Genomic DNA, 20,511 nt, shown 5'->3' with positions numbered 1-20,511 from the left:
TGAACCCTTGGAGAATTTGGCCTCCTGTTTCAACCCATTCTCCATTTCCTTTCGATTTTTCTTCGCAGAGAACGGCAGGTGGGGCAGCAGTAGAGTTACTATCTTACAGCGCCAGAGACCCAATCCGATCCTGATTATGGGTGTTGCCTGTACGAAGTTTCTATGTTCTCCCCGTGACCTGCGTAGATTTTCTCCAAGATCTTCGAATTCATCCCACACTCCAAAGACATAATTGGTTTGGTGTAAATGTAAAAATTGTCTCTAGTGTGTGTATGGTAATGTTAATGTGCAGGGGTTGCTGGTCGGTGCGGACTTGGTGGGCCAAAAGGCCTATTTCTGCGTTGCATCTCTAAACTAAACTAAAGAGCATGACCTCACTGCCCTCAGCTCATTCTGCTGCTCATACCTGACTCGAAGGGGAATGTCTACATATCCATCCCCGAGAGAAAATCAGTAAAGATATAAGCAACAATTGTTCACGGTTTAAAACATCACTTCGTACTTTTGTAAAAATACAGATATGCCAAATGCCCAACATTTACCAACAGTCACTAGCAACCAAACTGTTAATGGGTTTTAAATCTCAACTTTGCTTAACCCTACATCAGAAAGTCAAAAGATTGCCTGTACTGCATTATCGACGCCCAAGTCGGGGCAGCCCGGCCGGGGGGAGAAGCGACGCCCAAGTCGGGGCGGCCCGGCCCGAGGCTGAAGACGGCACGGTGCTCGCGTGAGGGTGGCTGGGACGGTGTTCTGGCGGTGGTGGCCTGAGTCCGGGGTTCGGCCGCGGGCCAGCGGCTGCGTCTGCAGGACTGGTGGGCGGCAGCTTCGACCACCCCGGGCCGCGGTGTTTGAGCCGCGGGACTGATTTATAACATCGCCCGGGGGGTATCGCCTCAGCGCAGAGGGAGAAGAGGAGGGAAGAGACTGCAGACCTAAGACTTTTGCCTCCATCACAGTGAGGAGATGCTGGGTGGACTCACTGTGGTGGATGTTAATATGTGTTTATTGTTGTTTTTATTGTATTATATGTATGACTGCTGCAATTTCGTTCAGACTTCGGTCTGAATGACAATAAAGGCATATCTATCTATCTATCTATCTCATCCAAATGCTGGCATTCAAATCAAGAAATGCAATGGCACATGAACGTACAGTTAAACTATCTTAGCTACATTACCTTAGTTTAGATTGCATATTTCAATTAAATGTTACTTTTGGAAAAATAATGGGCAAAGGACAAATCCCTAAGTTTCTCATACAACTTCTGAACATTCTATAGATTGGAAGATATCACATGGCAAAAAAAGTGGATAATCACAACATTAAATTAATAGAACAGTTAAACCTCAAACAATGTTCTATTAAATTCAAGTATTAAAGTTATGATTTTCTTCTGTGTGGCACGATGGCTCATTGTTAAATGAAAGCAAATAAATGATTGACAAGTTCAATTGAACATGATGAATCATTTGTGTGGGAAAGAACTGCAGATACTGATTTAAATCGAAGATAACACAAAATGCTGGAGTAACTCACCGGGACAGGCAGTATCTCTGGAGAGAAGGAATGGGTGACTTTTCTTCAGACTGGTCACAAGGCAACATTCACCCGGAGAAGAAAGCTGGTAGTTGCTGAGGTCCATCAGCAAGAGGAGGCAGAGAGATGCGTAAAGGAAGTCTCACAGTCCAAACAGGGCCAGTGGACCACCTGGGAAAACATGGAGCTTACCTGGAAGGATCTGTGGGAGATGGAAGGAAGCCGTCTTAGCTTCATCATCAGAGCCACCTACGATGTTCTTCCTACACCCAAGAACCTAAACCAGTGGTTTGGAGAAGATCCATCATGTTCTCTCTGCCAAACCCCAGCAACATTAAGGCACATCCTCACGGGCTGCAAAACCAGTCTATCACAAGGCCGCGACACCTGGAGGCACAATCAGGTCCTGCGACAACTGCCGGTTACCTTGGAAGGAAGGAGAACTACCACCAATGCCCTCCCTCCTCCAACGCCTGGTTTCTCGAACACCACCCCTTTTGTAAAGGCAGGACAACTTCCAGAGAAGCCATTTGCAAGAAAGGAACCGACCCTCCTGGACCCTGCCCGGGACTGGAAAATGCAGGCTAATCTAGACCAGAAGCTCATCTTTCCACCAGAGATCATCACAACTAATCTCAGGCTGGACCTGATCTTGTGGTCAACCTCACAGAAGTCCCTGTGCATCGTGGAGTTAACTGTGCCTTGGGAGGCTGCAGTTGGTGAAGCGCATGAACGCAAATGTCTGAAGTATTCAGACTTAGCAGCTGAGGCAGAACAACGCGGCTGGCGTACCCAGGTGCTCCCTGTAGAGGTTGGTTGTAGAGGGATTGTAGCCATGTCAACAACCAGACTCCTGAAGGGAATGGGAGTACGAAGACAGGCCTTCCGGCAAGCAATCAGGTCGCTGTCAGAGGTTGCCGAGCGAAGCAGCAACTGGCTGTGGCTGAAGATGAAGGGCTCCAACTTTCGTTGCAGAAGGACTGCAACATAATTTCGTTCAGACCGAAAGGTCTGAATGACAATAGAAACATAGAAACATAGAAATTAGGTGCAGGAGTAGGCCATTCGGCCCTTCGAGCCTGCACCGCCATTCAATATGATCATGGCTGATCATCCAACTCAGTATCCCGTACCTGCCTTCTCTCCATACCCTCTGATCCCCTTAGCCACAAGGGCCACATCTAACCCTCTTAAATATAGCCAATGAACTGGCCTCAATAAAGGAATCAAATCAAATCAACTGGGTGTAAAACGGAGGGGAGCGCACCTGGGACACCAGGTGTTGCTGTTGAGCCCTCTGGAGGTGTCATGGGCCTAACAACGAAACACCAAGGAAGGTGCCCACCTGATGACCCTAATTAAGTTTTTACCCCTACCCCCACTCAAGATAGTAAGAAGGTGCCAGTTATAGTAGGGATTGTAATATCAAGTCCGATAAGCCCAACACAAGAAGGGTCTCAACCCGAAACGTCACCCATTCCTCTCCAGAGATGCTGCCTGTCTCGCTGAGATACTCCAGCATTTTGTGTCTATCTATGATGAATCATTTGTTCTATCGTAAAACCAGTCACCTTTCCTTTATAGAGAAATAATTTTTCACGGGTGTTTATATTAGTATTACGTGGACACCAATGTATTTTCCCATAAAATGCACATATCGTTATTCGAAGGATACGATGAAGTTACACTTAATGAATCAGAAAATAAATGTGCATTGCTTTTGTGAACTTTATTATTTTTGTTGATTTTTTGGCACAAATGAGCTTCCTGTTCCTGGGAAGTCATTCCTGGCTGGGAGATGTACAACCTATGTGCTCATCTGGGTTAAGCAGCCCCCAAACGCCCAAAGTTAAAACCAGAGGAACTCTGCAGGACAGGCAGAGTCTGGAGGCAGACAGCATTTTTGGTTGGGATCCTGATAGCGTGGAAGTGAGGTGAGATGAATGGAAGGGATGGAGAGATGGCTGATAAGTGATAGGTGGTTGCAGGTAAGGACCTGCTTGTGGGGGAGAGTAGGGTGAAGATAGTAACCAAGGCTGGAGGTGGTGTAGAGAAGCCAAAGGGGTGCAAATGGTGGAACCTGATAAGAATGTTGTCATTGCTGCAGCCATTACTGTTGATATTTCCACGCTGCATCACCAAAGTCCAAAGTAAGGTAAAGTCAAGAATGTAAAGAGGCTTATGGACAACTGTGGTGAATGGGCAAGGATATGGCCAAAGGACTTAACATGGACAAAGTTGAGGTCATCCTCTTTGGTGTACGGAACAAAAAAGCAGAGCATTTTTTTTAAATTGTGAGAGGTTAGGTGATGTTAATGCTCAAAGGTGCTTAACTGAAACATTTGTAAACACAGAGGACGTTGAAACTTGCATTCTCTTCCACAGTTGAATATATATGTCAGATCAATTGTTAATTTTATGTCTGAGATTTGACAGTTCTTTATTAACCAAATGCATTGATGGATTTGGAAAACAATGGTCGAGGGAGGCTGGTCAGGGACCAGTTACAAGCTTATTAAATGGTGGAAGAGACTATTGGGACAAAATGGCCTACCCCTGTTTATATTCCTAAAGACCTGAAGGTTCCCCATAGTTTGTTTGATGCTCTTCTCATAGCCACTCTGGATGGGAGGTGGACTGCTAACATTTAGATGAGACCCAGGGGTTTATATCACCATTGCCTCTTCCCGCGCCCTGCATGTGAGAGACCAATTTGTCAGTGCGGTTTCCAAAAGCACCAGCGAGCAGTCGGCTTCCAATCTCCACTCTTTTATCCACTATTAATCACTTGACATTTTAGCAGCCAATATGACCAAGACATAAATACGGACACTTAGAACAGACCGCCATGGGCACGTGTAGGTGGAGACTGCAGATGTTGGTTTATACCGAAGATAGACACTTTTGGGGCAAAGGGTTTCTTCAATAGTTCAATGGTGCTATAATTGGCACATATGCAACTGCACAGTAAAAATATGTTTGCATATTTTACACATGTGTGTACCGCCATGTTTTTGCGCCATTATTCAAAGTGCAAAGTCGGTCGTCCCGCACGCTGGATGTACTGGAGCAGATCCCGCGAAACCAACATCCCTCTCTTCTCATCGCCCGGCCATCTTTGTGACCCGGGGACGTCCCACCCACCGGCCCGCACTCCTCACATTCCACTTCTCTAGCTCTCTCTCGGCTACGCTGGCCGGCAATCCTTCATCTTAGGTTACCAGTCCTGCCGGTTGCTCTTAAAAGAGCCTTGGTTCCCAGAGAACAAAAAATTGTTTGAGTTCCTGTGAATCCGAAATTTTAAGCAATGTATGTCACAAACCACCACCACTGCCCTGGTCGGTGTTGTGTCTTTAGTGGATTATGAATTGGGAAACCCAAATCTCTTAGCAGCTCAGAGCTCTGAAATGTCTAGATGCCTGAACTCCTCACCCCTTTAAACTGGCTATTTCCCCTTTACACTCTCCGTCCATCCACATGAAGAGTTTTGACCTGAAATGTCAACTGTCCATATCCCACTACAGGGACTGTCTCACTTGCCGAGTTACTCCAGCAGCTCTTTTTTCTTTCAGATTCCAGCAATGAGAAGAGCACAGAATAAACAATGGAATCTGTACCTCCACTATCATTGAGAGTGTCCAGCTTGCTTCCCGGCACCCATACCCAGCGAGCATTGGCCGCGCTGTGTTCAGGTGCAGCAACCTGGACTTTCTAGTTGAGACACACTTCATCATTGCAATAGCACCATCGGTAAACTTGAACTGATCTTCGGTCTTACCATTCAGTCACCGCTGAAACATGCGAAGGTGCTGGTTTATTTAAACCGCACATTGTATAATGTGATGTGTGACATGTGATATGTAGCAGGAACAGATATGCTCAAAGGCGAGTTACGACTTGGCTAAAAACTTTAGCTACAGATGGAGGCAAAATATGAAAGGACATGTGAAGCATGTGTTCATTGATCAGAAGCCAGGGTTTATACGAGCCTGTGGCATATAACCAAAAACTGTGAACTAATGGTAAATGTATTCATTGCTGGTTGAGATTCGCTGTACTCTCTGCAATCCAACCTCAATAATCTGACATTCAGAACTGTTTTATAATTTTTCTAAATGGGGAGAGGATTCAGAAATCAGAGGTGCAAAGGGACTTGGGAGTGCAGGTGCAGGATTCCCAAAAGGTTAATTTACAAGTTGAATCTGTAGTAAGGATGGCAAATGTAATGTTAGCATTTACTTTGTGAGGACTAGACTAGAGTATAAAAACAGGGATGTAATACAAAAGGGCCTGTCCCACTGTATGTGCTAATTCAAGAGTTCTCCCCAGTTTCCCCTGATTCGAACTCGAAGAATTACGTTAATAGCCGCTCGTAGGTACTCGGGGCTCTCATTGACATTTTTCAACATGTTGAAAAATCTTCACGAGCTTACCGCGTTTCCTGAGTACCTGCTGTTAGCGTTACGAGCTGCTAAGAGACGTCACGAGCTCCGACGTACCCGCTATGTACATTCTACGTGCTTACCACCTTTGATTTTTTTTAAACTCGGGAGAGCTCTTGAAATACCTCATACAATGGGACAGGCCCTTAAGGCTTTATAAAGCATTGGCCAGACTGCATTTGAAGTATTGTTAGCAGTTTTGGGCCCCATATCTGAGGATGTGCTGGCATAAGAGAAGGTCCAGAGAAGGTTTATGAGGATGTTCCCAAGAATGTTCCCGGGGATGATTGGGTTAGCGTATGATGAGCATTTGATGGCATTGGGTCTGTACACATTGGAATTTAGAAGGATGAGGGGTCACCTCATTGAAACTTACCTAATAGTGAAAAGTCTAGATAGAGTGGATGTGGAGAGGATGTTTCCACTAGTGGGAGTCTAGGATTAAGGGGCACAGCCTCAGAATAAAAGGACGCACCTTCAGAAAGGCGATGAGGAGGAATTTCTTTAGTCACAGGGTGGTGAATCTGTGGCATTCATTGCCACAGACGGCTGTGGAGGCTAAGTCAGTGGACATTGTAAAGGTGGAGGTGACAGATTCTTGATTAGTAAAGGTATCAAGGGTTATGGGTAGAAGGCAGGAAAATGAGGTTGAGAGGGAAAGATGGATCAGCCATGATTGAATGGCAGAGTTGACTCAATGAGCCGAATGGCTTACTTCTGCTGCTCTGACTTATGAACATAATCCTTTTTCATGCACCATACATATAGATTTACCTTTACTGTACCTGCAGCCCATACTGCCTCAGTATGACTAATTCTTTTTATGTCTAAATGTTATTTTGTGGGGAACAGGTGTTACTTGAAGTTAGTAAGCTGTTTGCTCCAATGTTATTATCCAAGCAAACAAAAGCCACTCATTCTTCTGAATGAATACTTTGCTGGTGTCTGTTTCATTGCTTTCCTTAGAACACCTGTCTTAGGCTTGTGGTAAAAATGCATCAAATGGATTATATTCCATGATACACTAAGCCACTACTTTGTCTGGAAACGCCGACTTTCCATCTTTAAAAACTGAAATTGGGCTTTCGGTGGAAAACAATCCAAAACCTTGCATTTCTGGCCAGGTTTTCTAATTCAACTGCCAATCATTCCTGCCTCAGTCTTTTGCCAATAACCCAAACTAAACATTTATTTTAAAAGTTGCCCTGGACCTGGTATCTTTTGAATGACAGACCGCGCATTAATTAACTGTCTTAATCTGCTAAAACTGTAATGCCAACAGTTCATTGCATTTTCTTTCATCACTTGGGTGCCATTTTGCAAACAGTTGACTGGATGGTGTTCTGGTTTTGCTTTCTCAATGCACAACTAGTTACCAGCACAGTAAGTGAAACTGACATTTGCCAGAACTGCAAAATATAAAACATGGGACAATGATGAATCCCTCTGAGATGCCAACAGCTCAAAACAGACTCGCAGATATTTTAGCCATTTAAATGGATGTCAACCAGGTCCTTCTGTACATGTGCTGTCAAATGCACAAATAATATTCTTAGATTAATAGTGAAACATGACCAGCATGCCTGTGCTGACCAGTCACGTACCTGTCCATGCCAACCCCATTTACTAACACTTGGTCTGTGACTTACAATGCACTGATGATTTAAATGCCTATCCAGATGCTTTTAAAAATCCTTGAGAGTATCTGCTTCCAACACTTTCTCAGGCAGTTGTATACAAAAGCTACGGTGTAATTCTATTTTTAACAAATTTCTTCTTTCCCCAGGGTAAACTGGATCACGTTATGTAACTGAACGGAAGAGCAGACATCGTTCCTCCAACATTTCTGACTGAAATGGATTTTTCAAATGTTATACAAATACCAAAGCTGGGCTTTGGGGATTGTCAGGTACCACATCACCTGTGGACATGCTCCAGTGTTTCATACATCACACTGAACACTTTCATAGCATGTTAAAGGTTGCAAAATGATTTGGGGCTTGCAGAAATAGTAAGAATTGAACTTGCAAATGGATGAAGCGTGATATATGACTCTATTGTTATCTTGGGCTCACTTGTCAGTTTATTTTTCTTTGATTGAGGAGCCTTAAGTGTTTTTGAACAGGTTACTTCCCATGTTATATGGGCTACTTCCCATGGGTGGTGAGGTGGAAGAACAAACTGAAATAGTTTTGCAGAAAGAAAGGAATGCCTTTGTGTCTAAGTATTACCACTTCACCCATTTACATATGCCCAAGACATTCATTTGTGAAAATGAGAACTTTCGGGGCAAGAAGGGTCAAATTTTGGGAGTGATGTATAATTAATTATTTATGAAGAAACACAATCCAATCCTTTTGTTATGTGGCCTTGGCATGGATTTTAACATTAAAAGATAGTGCAATGGGCATGGCCATGCTTGTTCCACTGGAAAGGCACATGCAAGAGGAGAATATGCAGTAAATGGCATGACTCTTAGGAACAATGAAGTACAGAGGGATCTTGGGGTGCAATTCCATAGTTCCCAAAATGTGGCAACACAAGTGGATAGGCTGATAAAGAAGGTAGACATCATCTTGTCATCATTGGTCAGAGCATTGAGTTTAATAGCTGAGAAGTCATATTGCAGTTCTATAAAACATTTAGGCCACATTTAGTTGCCACCCCTTAGGTGAGATGTGGAGGGTTTGGAGAAGGTGCAGAAAAGTTTCACCAGGATGTAGCCTGGATTGGAGTGTATTAGCTGTAAGGCGCTGCTGGATAGGGTTGGATTGTTTTTTTCTGAGGCATCAGAGGCTGAGGGGCATCCTGATAGAAGTTTATACATTTATTAGAGATGTCGATATGATAGATAGGCAGAGTCTTTTCTCTCAGGGTGGAAATATCAAATACTAGCGGATATGGTTTAAGGTGAGAGGGGGGAAATTTAAAGGAGACAAGTGGGTCAATTTTTTTGACACAAAGTGCAGTTGGTGCTGGCAACTCATTGCTGGGGAGTTGGTAGAAGCAGATATGATAGCAACATGTAAGAGGCATGTCGACATACATGTGAACAAGCAGAGAATAGAGGCATATGGACCATGTGCAGACATATGGGGTTAGTTTAGATTGACATATTGGGCAGCACAGATTTAATTTATTAGAAGTAAGTACAATACAGTGGTACCTTTTTTCAGGAGCCAAATATATGTTAACATGATGCATTCTCTGCACAACTTCATTTTTTATTTTTTTTAAAGAGAGAAATAAGAAAGAAAGAGATAGTAGAGAGTAGAAAAACGTATAGTGTGTATAAAAAAAGCAAGAGTTAGCGAGGAAGAGAAATAAGAAAGAAGAGAGAGCAGGAGAGAGATTAGCAAATAGACGATAGGAGATGAGTTTTTATATTGTTGATCATCTTTCACCCAGACCTGAAACAATTGATTTTTACGATACTGTTGCAACACATGAATCCAAGAAGTCAATAAATGGAGACCAACTCGTTAAGAATTGGTCTTGTTTATCTATTAGGAGGAGTCTCATTTCTCCAAGGTGTGCTGTGTCCAACATATTTCTAATCCACATTTTGAGTGTTGGTATAGTTGTATTTTTCCAAAATTAAGTATGAGTTTTTTTGCTATTATTAACCCATAATTAAAAAATAAATTTTGGGATATGTTTAATTTGTTCCCATCTCCCATTACTCCAAATATAATCATTTCAGTATTAGGTTCCATTTTTATCTTAAATTTAAAAAAATCTATGTTTTATAAGCTCAAATGTTCACAGGTCATTTGGTGCACTACAGCTTTATTATTTGGATGGAGTCTTGTCTCTCTGTGAAGTATGTGGCCATAGCCCTGTACTGCACAGCTCCTCAATAATGTTGGTCGGGTTTCTGCCTTTACTGCTTCATGCTGTGACTTGCGGGCTCCTACAACCCTTTGCAGTGAAGGAGCTTTTCCACCATCTCCACTCAGATCCTTCTACCAATTATTTCAATCCACGCCTCTGGTTTTTGATCCCTTCATGAAGGGAAAGAGGTCTTCCCTGTTTATTCTGTCCAGGCTACAACTGGCCAGCATCATGGCTAATCTTCACTTCAATCCCACTTTCCTGTACCATCGACCATCTCACATTTTCACTTGGAGAACAGACTTATGGCCGCTGTGGATAAGGTAATAAAGTAAATAAATATAAAGGGGAAAAAACAGCATTTAGCACCGCAGAGTTTGAAAGTAACACGTTGTTGCCAGAAAAACCATCTGGTCAACCAATGTCTTTCAGGGAAGGGAATCTGTCACCCTGACCTGTCCTGGAATTGACGTCACTCCAGACCTTCATCAATGTGATTGACTAATGTCCTCTGAAAGGTTCTAGCCAGATTAGGGCAGCATGGTGGTGCAGCAATAGAGATGATGCCTTACAGAGACTGGATTCGATCCCGACTACGGGTGCTTGTCTGTACGGAGTTTGTATGTTCTCCCCGTGACCTGTGTGGGTTTTCTCCGAGATCTCCGGTTTCCTCCCAAACTCCAATGACGTACAGGTTTGTAGGCTAATTGCCTTGGTACAAATGTAAATTGTCCCTAGTATGTGTAGGATAGTGTTACCGTGTGGGGATCACTGGTCGGTGCCGACTCAGTGGGCCGAAGGTCCTGTTCCCATTGCCGTATCTCTAAACTAAACTAAACTAAGATCAGATCAAAGGCATTCAGTGGTGGGCAGAAATGGTGACTTTGCCAACTGTGCCAACATCCCAGCAAAGAATAAGACAATGATTTAATGTTGACGCATGTGCTGCAGCAGTTAGTTAGTTCAACTCCCAGTGCTCCAATTTATAAACACCAACAATTATCTCGAGGCAAATGGTTTGCAACTTTAAGGACTAATATGTGACACATATATTCCAACTAAGACCAATAGCAGCATCATCATACTTACAGCTCCTCTAAGAAATGGATGTTGTGGAGACCTTTCTGGGGCAGCTCAGTGATGTTGTTCATGCTGAGGTCTCTAAAGGAGAAGAAAGTGGAGATTGTGAAAATGATTGCAAAATATTCACTATTGGATTTTGACAATGAGTTTACAGTATTAAAATGCCCAACAATTGAGAAAATCCATTTTTTTAAAATCTGATCATTAAAATTTAGTGCAGGAATATCTTAGACAGTGCTGTGGCTTTATACTGTGAAATAAAATTATCTTATACCGAAACAAAAAGGAAGTGAATAATAATATACTTGAAAATCATTTCTGTAAAGAAGCAAATTGTAATAATTGCAGAAAATTAAAACAGCAATATATACATCAAATTCTGTTCAGTAAGATTAGTTTTAATCTGCAATTTGAGAAGGAGAACGTTAAATCGGAAGTGTCAGTGATGCAGTTGAACAAAGAGGACTATGAAGGCATGAGAGGGGAGCTGGCCAAGGTAGACTGGAAAGGGATACTAGCAGGAATGACGGTGGAACAGCAATGGCAGGAATTTCTGGGCATAATCCGGAAGACGCAGGATCATTTCATTCCAAAAAGGAAGAAAGATTCTAAGGGGAGTAGGAGGCAACCGTGGCTGACAAGAGAAGTTAGGGATATAATAAAACTAAAAGAAAAGATGTATAACACAGCAAAGAGTAGCCGGAAGCCAGAGGATTGGGAAACTTTCATAGGACAACAGAAGGAAACAAAACGAGCAATACGGACTGAAAAGATGAAGTACGGCGGGAAGCTGGCCAGGAATATAAAGGCAGTAAAAGCTTCTTTAGATATGTTAAGGGAAAAAGAGTAGCAAAGTCAAATGTGGGTCCCTTGAAGGCAGGCACGGGTGAAATTATTATGGGGAACAAGGAAATGGCAGAAGAATTGAACAGGTACTTCGGATCTGTCTTCACTAAGGAAGACACAAACAATTTCCCAGAAGTACTGGAGGACAGAGGATCTAAGGGGGTCGAGGAACTGAAATAAATTTTCATTAGGCAAGAAATAGTATTGGGTATGCTAATGGGACTGAAGGATGATAAATCCCCTGGGCCTGATGGTCTGCATCCCAGGGTCCTCAGGGAGGTGGCTCTAGAAATAGTGGACGCATTGGTGATCATTTTCCAATGTTCAATAGATTCAGGATCAGTTCCTGTGGATTGGAGGATAGCTAATGTTATCTCACTTTTCAAGAAAGGAGAAAATGGGGAATTACAGACCAGTTAGCCTGACTTTGGTGGTGGGAAAGATGCTGGAGTCAATTATTAAAGAGGTAATAATGGGGCATTTGGATAACGGTAAAAGATTAGTCCAAGTCAGCATGGATTTATGAAAGGAAAATCATGCTTGACTAATCTTCTGGAATTTTTTGAGGATGTGAGAAGTAATATGGATGAAGGGGATCCAGTGGATGTAGTGTATCTAAACTTTCAGAAAGCCTTTGATAACGTCCCACGCGGGAGACTGGTGACTATGTGAATTGTGCCTCTGGATAGACAGAATTCACGCCATGATCAGGGAGTAGCTCTTTGGTGGTTGAGGAGGTCCATGGCAGTGACTTTCCCTGTGGAGAAGAGCAAGAAGTTCCCTCTGCAGTTACCACTTGACCTTATTTTCCTTCTTGAAGATAGTCATGATCATGGTGACTCTGAGGACCACTGACGTGCCCATCTGAATGAATGAATGAATGAATGAATGAATGAATGAATGAATGAATGAATGAATGAATGAATGATACTTTATTATCACATGTGACATGTTACAGTGACATTCTTTGTTTTGCATACCGTACACAAAGTGGACAAAGAGTCAATCAATCAATCAATTTTATTTGTATAGCACATTTAAAAATAACTCACGTTGACCAAAGTACTGTACATCAGTGCAGATACTAATGTGCTACACACAATGGTACACAGACCTAACAATACATACGTAAACCGTGTACAGCGGGCCTCAAAAAATGCTAGGGAGTAGAAATAGGTTTTTAGCCTTGACTTAAAGGATTCGATGGAGGGAGCAGTTCTGACCTGAGGGACCTGGAGGTAGAATGGTGGGTTAGAAGATTTTTGATTTGGGGGGGGGGGGGGAAGGGGGGGCAAGACCGTTAAGGGCTTTGTATACGAATAAGAGGAGCTTGAAGTTGATTCTGTACCGTACTGGGAGCCAGTGGAAAGAGGCCAGAATCAGAGTGATGTGATCCCTTCTACGGGTACCCGTCAGGAGTCTCGCTGCGGCGTTTTGAACCAATTGCAGGCGGGACAGGGATGATTGGCTGATGCCAGTGTATAGGGAGTTGCAGTAGTCAAAGCGGGAGGAGATGAATGCGTGGATGATTTTTTTCAAGGTCGTCGAATTGGCGGAATGGTTTGATTTTAGCTATGGTACGAAGCTGAAAGAAACAGAGTTGACTTGCATGTCAAACTTTAATGCCGAGTCAAATTTCACGCCAAGGTTTTTGACGTGCGGTTTGACTAAGGACGTTAGGCTTCCAAGGCTGCCTGTTATCGTTTTGATGGAATCGGAGGGACCAATAAAGTCACAAAATGTTCACTGTCGTCCCAATGGTCCCTCTTTGTTCTCAGCGGCCACCCCCTCCTCCCACCCACCCCCCATGCCGGGTCCCTCTTTCTTCTCTTCCCAGATGAAGGAGATGTGAGTTTGCAATTGCTGTTTCTTGCAGCCCTAGTTTAGAGCAGGGATACCTGGGTGTGTTTGAACTGATAAATGCCCTTCTCGACTTGTTGACAGCCAGGTTGGACTGGATAGCCTCCTGTGGAATAGAATCACGAGTGCTCACGTCAAGGGCAGAGTTGTGGTCGCGGAGGTCTTTGACGTTTTCTTTCTAAAACCGTCCAGCTATTTCCTGAAGTCTTTTCAAGTTGCATGTGAAAATGACTTCCAGGATTGTTTGCAAAGGTCAAACAGCCCACGGACCATTCCTGCCTAAAAGGATCTTAAACATAAACACTGCTGCTTCCAGTCTCTCTTCGGCAGGTGTAATTAACTGCCTAAATTATTCCCCTGGTTTTGGATCAATGGTCTGAAATACCTCTGTGAAAAAATATAAGAAGTGGTCTTGTCAAGAATCTACGATTTTAAGCAACGTGACTTCACATTTCTTTTATCTTTCCGGCTGCAGACAGCTGTTAGGTGTTTTGACTGCACAAGGCAGGAAATCTGAGCCAAAGTTTAACTGGTGAATGTAAAATCCTTGACAATATCATCAACAGATAATAGAAAACAACTTCTGACTGAATGAAACTTTTATGATTAACACCACTGGTCTCTGCCAGGACCCACAATTTTACAAAGGACGGCGTATGCTTTTATTGCTGAGATTTGACCCTTGGAATTCACTATACTGGAATGAGTGGATGTGGTTATTTTTTTTTTAATATGTTTAGTTATGGCCTCACAAACATTTTTGAAGTTTCCTCAAACAGCCTACAAATTGATTATAGAAAATAAACCTGATTAAATAACTCGAATTTAAAATGCACAAAAAGTAAACATAAGTTTTAATGAAATGCAATGTTTGTCTGATATTCTTCCAGTGATATTTTTGCCTGTATATGAGAACCAGTACAGATTGTCATCTCTACCCAGCTGTACTCAATAAAGGGCAAAATTAGTTTACATCATTTGCATGCTTTACAAATAACTAATATGCTTTACGGGCAGCACAGTGGCACAGTGGTAGAGCTGCTGCCACACAGCGCCAGAGACCCAGGTTCGATCCTGACAACGGGTGCTGTCTGTATGGAGTTTGTAAATTCTTCCTGTCTTTTCTCCATGCTCCGGTTTCCTCCCACTCTCCAAAGACGTACAGGTTTGTAGGTTAATTGGCATTGGTGTAATTGTAAATTGTCTCTAGTTTGTAGGATAGTGCTAGTGCATGGGGTGATCACTGGTCGACAGGGACTCAGTGGACCAAAGGGCCTGTTTTCGCTTTGTATCTCTAAAGTCTAAAGTAAAGTCTAAAGTGAATCCAACAAATTGAAAGACCTGTGTCCAGTGTATCATCTCCCTTTTTCCGCAATCTACCACTGCCAATTGTTAGGTTATATCTTTACTGCATTAGATGTTATTATGCCATTTAGCTTCTTCTTTCGTAGTGCATATCTTTTACAACTTAATAAAGGGGCAACAGTTGACATGGTGAGTATGTACCACAGATATGAAATTATTTGCAAGGTGATAAAGTTATTATTAACAAAATACCAACATGCTCAGTACTCTTGGAAGATCTTACAAAATATTACACTAAAACAATACGTAAATGTACAAGTTTCCGAATTAACTATATAGGATTAATAGAAACACCACCTGGGCTTGTTAGTTACACAAATTTACACAACATGTTTCACGAAGATTAGTCATGTTAATCTGTGAAAAAAGAAACTGAATTTAAACATGATCAATTTCAGGAAAGAACATCAAGAAATATCTTCTCAACTGCCAAAGGTAATCAAGCAGCAACCACAATGAAGTATTTGGGAATTCTCAGTTAATTAAAAAGTTTATGTCTGTTTTCCAATGAGTGACTAATACCATTTGTGGAAACGATGAGCTCGGTGATGGCCAGTTGCTATTATATCAAACGTCATCACCCTCCCCTGACATTCCGTGGCATTTCCATCATCACATCCCCAGTATTAACATCTTCATGGCCGTCAGTGACCAGAAATTCAATTGAACCAGTCATTGATCAGTAGAATAGGCCAGAGATTGGCATTCTTCCAGCCAACTACAATTACCAGCTTTAAAAAGCCCACAAGTGTTGGAATAACTCAGGTCAGGCAGCATCTCTGGAGAACATTGCTCGGTGATGTCTTGAGTAAGGACACTACTTCAGAAGAGGGTCCAATGGAGGGTCCCGACCAAAAATGTCACCTATCCATGTTCTCCAGAGGTGCTGCCTGACCTATTGAGTTACTCCAGCACTTAGTGTCTTTATTTTTGTAAACCAGCATCTGCAGTTCCTTGTATCCTCAGATTAACTGCTTGATCGCTACTTGAAAATTACAGTTCGAGGCATGTGGAATTAATGCAGGAAAGTGGTACAGGTTTACATGCTGTAAATATATAACACAGCTAAAGGGCAGTAAGGTGTCAAATACTTTTCTGGGTCACATTTCGGGTTGAGACCCTTCAGCCTGAAGAAGGATTTCGACACGAAACGTCACCTATTCCTTCTGTCCAGAGATGCTGCCTGTTATATACTGAGTTACTTCAGTATTTGCATCTATCCTCAGTGTAAACCAGCATCTGCAATTACTTCCTTCACAAATACTTTTCTGGATTTAATTACAGCGGCACTGAAGCATATAAATAAGGCAATTTTGAAACATAGATTGGTTAAAGCTTTCTAAACTTATTATGTGTGGATTGAGATATCACAGTCATGAAAAAATATAGAGAGTTGGAATAAAATCTAAGACCAAGTCAAATTTAGTAGGTACCTAAAGAGTGCTTGAAAAGAAAGAGCATAAAGTAATGAAGGGAAATGGCACCGTGTGGTTGCGTCTGAAGTGCCGAAACAGGCAGAGGTGGAATGGGCTAAATCATCTCCATTTAACCTCCAATGATGTGTTATTTATGTAGTTTTGACTGTAAACATATGAAAAATCAGAGGCAAGAGTCAGGTGGTAACCAGATAGACACCGCTGATTTGGTTGAGAATGCAATGAGTGGATGGCTAGTCATTTCAGGAAATAATTCCAGCATTCAATGTGGTGCCGACTCCAGTAGAGGGAGTAGAACAAACAGTTACTGGGAGGGAATAAAGGGATAAAAGATCAATCAGAAAAAGTATTGTGGGGGCAAGGTGCCAACAGAACTGACAAAAACATTTCTGCGTGATTGGAACGTTGCTGTGAATGAGGTCATTGTACAGCGGAGATTTCGTATCAAAATTACTTCAGAACTTGTTTGAGGCCTTGTATCAAGAATGCAGGCAAATAACTTTAGTGTTAAATGCGAGGCACCGCCTTAACTCTCCAATAAGCAGAGCACTGTTGTAAAGCTGACTGCCACTGTGCATTTTAACAATAATTTGTAAAGCATCCATCATTGACTGCCATTAATACCGACGTGATGAAATTATCACACATAATAATAGGACATAAATAGCCCATGAATTTGCCAATGATCTGTGGAGACATTGCAAGGAGGTGATAATTGAAGATCCAGACCTCAGTTTTGGTATCAATCTGTGAAGCACCTAATTTTCTATTTTGTGTTTTTTTTCTGCAGAATGGCCTACTCCTGCACCTATTGTCTATTGTCCATTGGCATGTGTGGAAATTGTTTAAAATGAAAGATCTGGCAATGAATTTCACGATTTCACATAAAGTGTCAGCTCCAACATGCAATTCAAACATACAAAGTAAGCATGCAACTGGAGACTGGCCACTTTACTGTGTCTCTTAAAGGTGCTGATTCATTTATTGCCTTGTTTGCAATGATTGTACAATGAATAACTGCACAACCTGTACTTTATATATTTGCCGGTTTTGTCAAAATCTTCTGTTTACTAAGACATGTTTTCTTTGACGATCCCTTCGAGTACGCAGGTACAGAGAGTGCTGCGATAGATCACATTAGTGTTAGGATTAGCACGGAAACTTATAACATACGTTATAATTGTTTTGTGCAATTGCATGAGGATACCTGTCAGTTAATCCAGTCCAGAGTTTGTTCCTGTACAATGCAGTCATCGAGCCATGCAGCACAGAAACAGGCCCTTCAGCCCATTTGTCATAATCATAGTCACACAGCATGGAAACAGGTCCTTCAGCCCAATTTGCCCATGCCCCGTCTACACTAGTTGTCCTATCTACCTACCTGTATTTTACTATTTCCATGTGTACAGTTCTGAATTCTACACTGTTCTGAGGTCATCAACCTGGAGCTCAATGCTGTGGAATTGATTGTAGACTTTAGGAGAGCTCGCTTTCCCCTCCCCCCACTCACCAACAACAACACCACAGTCACATCTGTGGAGACATTTAAGTTCCTTGGAACCATCTCCAGGGACCTTAAATGGGAGGCCACCATCGACTCCACTGTCAAAAAGGCCCAACCGAGGATGTACTTCCTGCGGCAGATGAGAAAACACAATCTGCCACAGGCAATGATGGTCCAGTTTTATACTGCCACCGTAGAGTCTGTCCTCACCTTCTCCATCATGGTCTGGTTTGGCTCATCCACCAGGCATGATATCCGGAGCGCATCGTACGATCGGCCGAGAAGGTTGTTGGCTGCAATCTTCCCCCCATCGACGAACTGTACACTGCAAGGGCCAGGAAGCGAGCGGGTATGATCATCTCTGACCCCTCTCACCCTGGCCACAAACTCTTTGAAGCATTTCCCTCTGGAAGGTGACTCCGGACTGTCAAAGCCACCACAGCGAGACATAAAAACAGCTTTTTTCCCCACGAGCAGTAGCTCTACTCAATAACCAAAAGTCTGTAGCCTCCTTTTGCTCTGGTATTTAATTTCATTCTTCACATGTTTAAATTATAATATTTTATTTTTAATTGTCTACTGTATATCATGTTGTTACTTGCGAGCAAAGCACCAAGGCAAATTCCTTGTTTGTTTTCATACTTGGCTAATAACATTTATTCAATTTAATTCAATTTATACAAGTGATTTATACAATTCAATCTGTTGCCGGCCCAGATTTGTTCTGGTCTTTTCTTGATCCAGTTTATTTCCCCCCCACCCCACCTCTACATTCAGTCTGAAGAAGTGTTTTGACCTGAAACGTCACCTATTCTTTTTCTCCAGAGATGCTGCCTGACCTGCTGAGTTACTCCAGCATTTTGTGCCTATCTTCAGTACCGACCAGCATCTGCAGTTCCTTCCGACACATAAAATATCACAAATCTAGCTGTACATAGAAAATATCTTGAAAATATCATCATTATAATGCTAGCATTTTGCAGTTTTAATATCTCATATTCCATTGGCATCTTTGATGAAGACAATGACTTACATTTATTAGCAAACAACTGCCATTATACAACAGTCACAATCTTAGTTCAAAATGCCATCAGGACCAACCCTTTCTAATATCCTTCTCTTGCTCCTTGTAACTCCTTCATTACATCCTCATTATATTTGTGCTCCTCCAATTCTGGCCTCTGGAGCATAAAGTTGGAGATCTTGTCCATCACTGCCAAAGCCTTAAGGCCTTGAATTCTTTCCTCAAATCTATTCACAACTGAGCCTTGCTTTGTCTCATAACATGTGAATTGCATTGGAATGTAAAAACAGTTCCTATTGCGTTTTACTTGTCTGACTAACAGTTCCCCTTTATGTCTATTCGGTGAGCTACCCAAATATATAGATTAGGTCACTCAGGTCTCTGAGATGGTAGATAGCAAAGATCTTATAGCTAGGTTGTACATTTGTTCCAGTGTTCTCTGTGCTCCCTGAGATGATGTGTTGGTTCTGGATGGGAGGTAGATGGAACAGCTAAACCAAATTTGTCATTGTTTAGTTTAGTTTAGAGATACAGTGCGGAAACAGGCCCTGCGACCCACCGAGTCCACACCAACCAGAGATCCCTGCACATTAACACTATCCTACACACACTGGGGACAATTTACACTTAAACCAAGCCAATCAACTAACAAATCTGTACGCCTTTGGAGTGTGGGAGGAAACCGAAGATCTGGGAGAAAAGCCATGCGGTCACAGGGAGAACATACAAACTCCATGCAGACAGCACCCGTAGTCGGGAATCAACCTGGATCTCCGGCGTTGCAAGGCAGCAACTCTACCACTGCGCCACCCTGCCACCGTGTTGCTTCTTACTTAATCATAATTGCTGTGATGTGTGTATGGAGACCTCATGTGGAAGCCAGAACTGGGCTTTGCTGCACTGCCCCGCCATGGAGATTGCTATCCCAAAGCACAAATAAGGGTAACTTTGTAGCAACCAATGCCTTTTATTTAGATGAAGGGGAAACTGTTAAGAAATTATGAATGAATGCAAAGTTGCACAATAATAGCTAGATAAGTGTAGATTGGGGCAAATAATATCTAATCATGGGACAATGTGATTAATGCAAGAACCAGATAATGTGTATTTATAATCAATATTCAAATGCAATGAAAAGCAATTATGGCGTACTACTGTCCAACATTCTCTACAAATATATCATAAGCTGGGTGAATGATTATATGAATTCCTCAACCAACATAACAAAAACAAGTAAAGCAGGTAAATGTCACCCGCAACTAGTCCTGGACCAGTCATATCGATGCAATGACCTAGAAAGCACATCAACGGCTCTACCTCCTTAGAAGGTTTAGGAAGTTTAGCATATCCCCAACAACTCTCACCAACTTCTGCAGATTCGCTATAGAAAGCATTTTATTGGGATGCACCACTGCCTGGGTTGGGAAGAGCTCCAACCAAGACCATAAAAAATTGCAGAGAATTGTGGACGCAGCTCAGACTATCACACAAACCAACCTCCCTTCCATTGACTCCATCTGCACTTCACGCTGCCTCAGCAAGGTCACCAGCATAATCAAGGATGCGTTTCAACCCGGT

At 42.4% G+C, this 20,511-nt stretch overlaps 1 protein-coding gene across 4 annotated transcripts in view; it reads right to left on the bottom strand.

The window, feature by feature from the left end:
* The window catches only part of lgr5 (leucine rich repeat containing G protein-coupled receptor 5), a 153,152-nt gene that overhangs the window by 92,284 nt on the left and 40,357 nt on the right, over positions 1–20,511 (bottom strand). For all 4 annotated transcript variants that reach the window (XM_033038173.1, XM_033038175.1, XM_033038174.1 and 1 more), the window contains exon 2: positions 10,905–10,976. In XM_033038173.1, coding sequence (XP_032894064.1) covers positions 10,905–10,976 — 72 coding nt within the window. The remainder of the gene's footprint in view (positions 1–10,904; positions 10,977–20,511) is intronic.

This window comes from Amblyraja radiata, chromosome 19, assembly GCF_010909765.2.
Source record: "Amblyraja radiata isolate CabotCenter1 chromosome 19, sAmbRad1.1.pri, whole genome shotgun sequence".
NCBI classification, from domain to species: Eukaryota; Metazoa; Chordata; class Chondrichthyes; order Rajiformes; family Rajidae; genus Amblyraja; species Amblyraja radiata.
This window is presented reverse-complemented; position numbering and strand designations above follow the sequence as displayed.